The 7,593-nt window shown below is 41.9% G+C and overlaps 1 protein-coding gene across 1 annotated transcript; it reads left to right on the top strand.

Moving 5' to 3' along the window:
- The first annotated feature begins 1,215 nt into the window (after positions 1-1,215).
- On the top strand, positions 1,216-7,372 carry LOC132870545 (E3 ubiquitin/ISG15 ligase TRIM25-like). Its single transcript, XM_060904221.1, has 6 exons — positions 1,216-1,806; positions 3,792-3,887; positions 3,999-4,232; positions 4,365-4,536; positions 4,735-4,794; positions 6,026-7,372. Exons 1-6 carry the CDS (start codon positions 1,216-1,218, stop codon positions 6,556-6,558), a joined length of 1,686 nt encoding a protein of 561 aa, XP_060760204.1. The 3' UTR covers positions 6,559-7,372.
- The last annotated feature ends 221 nt before the right edge of the window (positions 7,373-7,593 follow it).

Below are 7,593 nucleotides of genomic sequence, written 5' to 3'. Positions count from 1 at the left end.
AGTTTGCTTATGCCCTCATTCGAGCTGTACGAGTGGTGTTCCGTAATTGTTTTTAAAATCCAGAGCACCTCTGCCTGAAGTGTCGGGGTTCCACCGACACCCATCATGCCACTGCTCGGCCCTTGTGTTGTTGCTATCCTTGCCGATTGATGTCTGGCTTGGCTGATGCTGCTGACGTTCGACAGTGGTGCTAGTGCCAACTCCAGGTGCATTTGGAGATTGAACCGTGCAGAACTGAGTGATGGGCTGGTGGCAGTGGAGGGCAGATGCAATGTGCTTTGAGCTCTTCATGTGAGACTCTAAAGCGAAATGACCTATAGTGGACAACTTGAAGGTCTTTCAACAAACACCGCATCTTGCTTCAACGTCGCTTCCAGGAACCTCCCTCACCCAATCACAATATCTTTCATCTGAAAGCCACTGCTGATTAAAACGACACTTCCCCATGCTGTGATTCGCGGAGTCTCCTCTCCACCACGGACTCCGACGATTGCGCTGGCGCGAAAATGTATCAATATTATTTCTTTCTTTGCGCATACTCCAAGAAATTCACTGATGTTACGCAAAACCCACGTTTGCACATTGTAGAATAGTATGAGTAAATTTAAGACCTTTGTTTAAAAAATTAAGACTTGGGCAAAGCAATTTAAGACTTTTTAAGGCCTTAATTTTGGAATATTACATTTAAGACTTTTAAGACCCCGCGGCTACCATGCATTAATATCGCGACGTTCTCTTCTGCATTTCCTGGACAGAAAGTTTCTTCCTGAATTCGTTAAGAAAGAGGAGGGAATGTGTGAATTGGTGAAGGTCAGAAGTGTGTGTTGTGATGGAGAAAACAAAAGAGATGGATTGTGTTTGTGTTCAAACCCTTTAGATGAAGAGAGTTGGACTTCCAGATTTTTCTGAATGATTTTTTTTTTCACTTTTTTTTTTTTTGGACATTTTAGTGGAGTCCACTGAATCAACGTTCATAAAATGTCATGAAATTAATCCTAATCAGTGCGGCTACATGGGTTATATTTCTGCACTGAAGGGAGATGAAATGGTTAATAGAGGAGTGTTCATGACCTCTCTGTGTTTGTGCTCCCCCTCTTCCGAGCTCTCTCTCTTTCACACACAGGACCAGGAATTGACTCGTCATTTCAGAGAAAACAAAACTGATCTCTCTCTCTCTCTCTCTCTCTCCCTCTCTTTCAGTGTGAGTTCAAGAAAATGGCTGAGGCCAGTATTTCAGTAGCTCAGGACCAGTTCAGGTGTCCAGTGTGTCTGGATCTCCTGAAGGATGCGGTGACTAACCCCTGTGGTCACAGTTTCTGTAAGGTGTGTATTAATGGCTGCTGGGATCAGGAGGATCAGAAGGGCGTCTACAGCTGTCCTCAGTGCAGACACACTTTCACTAGAAGGCCTGTTCTACGCAGAAACAACATGCTGGCTGAAGTGGTGGAGAAACTGAAGAAGACTGAAGTCCAAGCTCCTTCTCCTGCTCACTGTTATGCTGGACCTGGAGATGTGGAGTGTGACTTCTGCACCGGGAGAAAACACAAAGCTATCAAGTCCTGTCTGATGTGTTTGGCTTCATTTTGTGAAACTCATCTGAAACCTCATCTTGAAGTTCCTGTTTTGAAAAAACACACATTAATTGAATCCTCAGCAAAACTCCAAGAGAAGATCTGCTCTGAACATAACAAGCTGATTGAGATCTACTGTCGTACTGATCAAATATGTATTTGCTCTTTGTGCATGTTGGAGAAACATAAAGACCATGACGCTGTTTCAGTTGCAACAGAAACAGCTGAGAAACCGGTGAGAACTAGAAATCTTTCCAGAATTAAATCATCTTAATTATAGTTTCCCATCTAGAAACAGGGGGGCGGCACGGTGGTGTAGTGGTTAGCGCTGTCGCCTCACAGCAAGAAAGTCCGGGTTCGAGCCCCGTGGCCGGCGAGGGCCTTTCTGTGCGGAGTTTGCATGTTCTCCCCATGTCCGCGTGGGTTTCCTCCGGGTGCTCCAGTTTCCCCCACAGTCCAAAGACATGCAGGTTAGGTTAACTGGTGACTCTAAATTGAGCGTAGGTATGAATGTGAGTGTGAATGGTTGTCTGTGTCTATGTGTCAGCCCTGTGATGACCTGGCGACTTGTCCAGGGTGTACCCCGCCTTTCACCCGTAGTCAGCTGGGATAGGCTCCAGCTCACCTGCAACCCTGTAGAAGGATAAAGCGGCTAGAGATAATGAGATGAGAATGAGCTCTAGAAACAGGTGCTTTAGTCAGTGATATGATTTGAACTTTAATTTCAGTGTGTGTCTCAATCAGAAGGATTCTGTAAAAGCTGATTAAAATTGTCTGTGTTCTGGTGAACAGAGTGTTAAATTTATCTTCAGTGATGGTCGTAATCTGGTTCGGGGTGGGTTTCCTGATAACGGTGCCCTTTAGACCTAAAGAGAGAGTTGAGAGACTCTCTTAAGGAACGAACGTTGTCTCTGTATGTGGTTTTCCCGAACTGACTCATAAGAAGGAGTCTAAAGAGCAACAGGACGAAGAGCGTCTTTGCAGTTCGCGTCCCCAATATAGGCATTAGTAGCTGCTAAAGGCAGTTGTATTAGACATAACGAACAATGTCCAAGTTAACTAACTGTGTAAACATTAAACGTGGATAAGACTATGGCAACTTGGCGGGCAAATCCACAGAAAGTCATTTGACTAATCAGACTGCATAGAATAAAACATTTATATCCCTCAATATGCTTCCGCAGGTTGGATGGTGAGTTTTTGTAGGCTGTGATGTGCTCCGTTTTAGGCAAACAAAGCCAACATTTAAAATGAAACGACTCTTTATTCCTTTCAGAAAACTGAACCATGGGTTCTAACTATAGAACCGTGGGTGTGTGCATTCCCCAGAAGAACCGCCTCCTTCCATTCTGCTGTCAACTGATCGTGTTAAATAATGCTGCGGAGAAATCATTGATCTTGATTTTATCCAGTCTATGGACGTGACGTGACCCTAGTGATTACTGATAGACTGTCTCAGTGTCACCTGCGGAAAAACCAATCACGTTTTAGAAAAGAAAAAAACATCCACTTTCAAAGCTGCTTCATAGTAACGAGGACCTTGATAGAAATGTAGTGGAGTAAAAAGTACGATATTTGTCTTTCAAATGTAGTGAAGTTAGTCATAAGTTTCCCAAAAAAATAATCAAGTAAAGTACAGATACTCAAAGTGTACTTCAGTACAGAACTCAAGTAAATGTACTTCGTTACTGTCCACCTCTGATAATTAACTCGATGTATTTGCAATGTAGAAGAAAACTAATGGAACACCACCAGCAGATTCAACACCAGTTTCTCCCGCTGACTGTGAGAGTCCCTCAGAGCCGCATGCGCATTCTGTGGATTCGGCAGCGAGCGAGTCGCTCTTTGTTTTGAACGAGTGCTCCGGGTCTCTCGTAAATTCCGAGCAAACTAAAGGACGACTTGTGCTACGATGTTGTTCGGGAAAACCACGTTAGCTTGATGATGGATCTTAAGAGGTCATTTAAAACTCTCTTGGCCTTAAGAGGCTTTCGGGAAACCCAGCCCAGATCAGTTAGTGAACATTTCTCTCTCTCACACACTCTCTCTCACACACACACACACACACACACACACACACACACACACACACACACACACACACACACACAGAGTACATAACCTTCAGAGCGAAACATGAATGTACTTTGAACTGACATTAATATGGAACCAGTTCGCTCGTACTGTATAAAAAGCTGAATGTATTTTATTTGTCCTCAGAGTGAGTTAAAGGAGGAGCAGATGAAATCCCAGCAGAGAATCCAGGAGAAGCAGAAGGTGGTGCAGGAGCTGAAACAGGCTGTGAACACTATAAAGGTGAGCAGAGACAGAGCTGCTCCTAGAAACACGCACAACATGGACAACGAGTCATTTACAGTCCCAGTAAGAGAGGGAATGATAGATGAGCTTTAAATCTTGTCCTAACAGCTCAGTGCACAGACAGCAGTGGAGGACAGCGAGAGGATCTTTACTGAGCTGATCAGCTCCATGGAGAAAAAGCGCTGGGAGGTGACGGAGCTGATCAGAGATCAGGAGAAGGCTGAACTGAGTCGAGCTGAACGACTCCTGGAGCAACTGGAGCAGGAGATTGCTGATCTTCAGAGGAGAGTCACTGAGCTGGAGCAGCTTTCACACACACACGATCACATCCATTTCCTCCAGGTAACACTCACTGTCTGATCTACAGAGCCAGCTGTTCCTCACACACTCTCTAAAACACCTCTCATTAAGGGAGCAATAAATGTCCCTGTCTGACATCACAAGTGGGTTTTACATTTCATTTGCTTTCTGTAGGTTTTAGCTTCTGGACGTTGCTCTCCTCAACTTCAAAGACCAGATTTTCACACATCCAGCGTCACTGTCCATCAACATCTCTCATTTGATGGAGTGAGGAATTCTCTCTCAGATCTGAAAAAGAGACTCGAGGAATTCTGTGAGGAGGAATTCAGCAAAATCCCTCCACATGGTAAGAGGAGCTGTTCCTGCTGGAGAAACACAGTGATGTGTTATTTCTTAGCGATGCTCCTGCTTTCTTTTCTGCAGACACTTTATTCACCCGACACTTTGAACTAAAACACTGATTTAAAATGAATAAACTGACTGGATCACTTTAAACTCTTTCCATCTTTTACACAAACTCATGTTTCTTTTTTTCTCTCCACAGCTGCAGCAGTTCAGATCATTTCAGAACCAGAACCACAGAGCAGAGAAGAGTTTCTCAAATGTACATCTAACACGCGCGCGCGCACACTTCTAGGCCTGTCACGATAACAAATTTTGTTGGATGATATATTGTCTCAGAAATTAGTGCGATAAACGATATTATTGTTGACGTCTTTTCAAGACAATTTTATGCCACTAGTAAAATAATAATGATCATGCAAATACACCCTTTCATAGAACAGTAAACTTTTTAAGTCAACTTATTCAATTCAACAGTGGAACGTAAACAATAAATATAAATAAGTTCAATAAATAAAACAACAATCAAACAAAACCACTCACAAGAAAAACAATAAATAAAATACAATTTATGGCTCTTAAAAATTGCACTGAAGTGAATATTAACTTGGCACAGGGTAATAAAAAGCCATTCTCTTCTTCACAGGCAACATTCTGCCAATCCAGTTTCTCAAAGATTAGTACCCAGATCAACAAAAAGTGCAAAGTAACAACGTATTGCCAGCTGTCATTTGGATAAAAGTCACAACAATTAGAACGAGATAACATGTAGGCAAGGGTGTAGGTTTGGTATTAACATTGGTGGGGACAAAAACCCAATGCCAACCCCCAGTGGTGCCAACTTCAGGTCAACATTAGAGGGTCACAATATTTTGCTCCGTTGTGTTCCACCAAAAGAGTCTCCATCATCTCTCCAAAGGCCAGACTTTTAACATTTGAAGTTCAGAACTGTAGTAATTCATGAATAATAATAATAATTTGAAATCCATTTGATTAACTGCAAATCTTGCATGTGATGATGAACTCATTCTACCAATTTGCAAATGTGTTTTCCAAGCGAATAGCGCACTGACTGTCGGGAGGGTGTATGTTCCTTTCCCTCATAAATGGAAATAAAACCCATCTGGAGCCTTAAACACTGCGTTCCATTAGGCTGGCAGGGGGAGTCGGCTCTCTTCTGTGGGATCTTTAACTAGTTTTAGAATGCTAGTTTAAGCTGATATGTGATTGATCTAACGGTAAAACAGCACGAGGGCTCGAGAACTTTGACAGGTTACAATTTTACTTGGCAACAGAATGTATCTGAATTCTGATTGGTTGTTATATTATTGCCCTTTTGTTGTGTTCTTGAGCCCAGAGTGGGGGGAGGGGGGAGTGACAGGGTTCTACAGAGAAAAGTTTTCACTGCAACCGAACTGCTGTTTTCATGACCACGCCCCCAGCGCGGATATTCATGTTCACATTGTTCAGTTTGTTTCTCTCTTTTATTTTAGATTTCTGTTATCTGACTCTGGATCCCAACACGGCACATCGTCACCTCATTCTGTCTAAGAAGAACAGAGCGGTGAGATGTGGTGAGAGAGAGCAGCGTTACTCTGATCATCCAGAGAGATTTGATTACTGCTGGCAGGTGTTGTGTAAGGAGAGTGTGTGTGGACGCTGTTACTGGGAGGTGGAGTGGAGCCGTGCTGTTGGTGTGTCCATATCAGTCTCATATAAAGACATCAGCAGGAAAGAACGGGGTAATATGTGTCTTTTTGGATCCAGCAATCAGTCCTGGAGACTGCAGTGTTTTTCTCCTTCTTCTCTCTCGTTCTGGCACAACAACATCGAGACTGATCTCAGAGGTCCATTACCCTCCAGAATAGGAGTGTATGTGGATCACAGTGCAGGAACTCTGTCCTTCTACAGCGTCTCTGACATGATGAAGCTCCTCCACAGAGTCCACACCACATTCACTCAGCCTCTATACGCTGGGTTTGGGGTCTCCTGGCGTTCTACAGTGAGATTGTGTGATCCAGAATAAAAGTGTGTAGTGTTTTCTGTAAAATTCCTGCACGTTGCCACGTTGTTGCTCAGTTGTCTGTTTCACTAGAACACAATCCAGCTGCACAAAAACACTCATTTTAATATTTAAATTAAACAGATGAATAATTAAAAAATAATTAAAAAGGAAATGTTAAAAATTAACTGTCAGACAAGAAACTCGTCAAATTTAAAAAGAAAATGATCTCATGACCTTCGCATTATAAAGTTGTGTTTGTTTCATATTAAGCAGCGTCTCATTAAATAACTAATAAACAGTAATAAAGCCAGAACAGAACAACATTTTAAACCTGTTCAGGTCACACTATATAAAAATAAAACATCACTTTTGGAATGAATTTGATTTTTCTGCTTGTGTTCTAAGATGTAAAATCCACATTCACTTTTTCAAGTCTGAAGTTGTTTCTAAACCCTGAGATTTGATTGTAAAACATTGAACAATATTTAAACTCCATTTGAACATCCAGTACATGATCGGTTCAGGCTGCCGATGTCGTGTTCATCCCATATTCAGCCTGGATGATGATTGGCCCGCAGATAGAACCTTATAAATCCAGCTTTATCTGTGAGTTTGGGATTTTTATTCAAATATTACAATCAAAGCTTTGCAGAATAAAAGATAAGAGCACAGGAGAATAAAGTTTCCCCCAGTGATGGAGTTTCTGTGCTGAACTCATTTTCAGACAGAAGCAAATTCAACCTTTTCCTGAGAGTTTCAGCAGCTGGATAAATATTGTTCAGTATTTTAAACTGAATTTCTTTCACTGTGGGTGAAATTGGCCGTCTAAGATAACTATAGTATGTATTTGTTAGCGTTCCTCCATCGTCAGTTATTCTTTTATTTATTTTTTTAATCAGGGAATAGCTTCCATTTTAAAACATTTTTAATTCCTTTGTTGTTAGATTTTCTTTCACCAATTTTCAATTCAGGCAGTTTGACCGACACCTTTGAATATTCAAGGGTATTTTTTATCGTGAACCTTAAGGGAGGTGGAATAGCTCTACAAATTTGATT

This window comes from Neoarius graeffei, chromosome 22, assembly GCF_027579695.1.
Source record: "Neoarius graeffei isolate fNeoGra1 chromosome 22, fNeoGra1.pri, whole genome shotgun sequence".
Lineage (NCBI taxonomy): Eukaryota > Metazoa > Chordata > Actinopteri > Siluriformes > Ariidae > Neoarius > Neoarius graeffei.
Note: the sequence above shows the minus strand (reverse complement) of the source record. Positions and strands in the feature narration are given on the sequence as shown.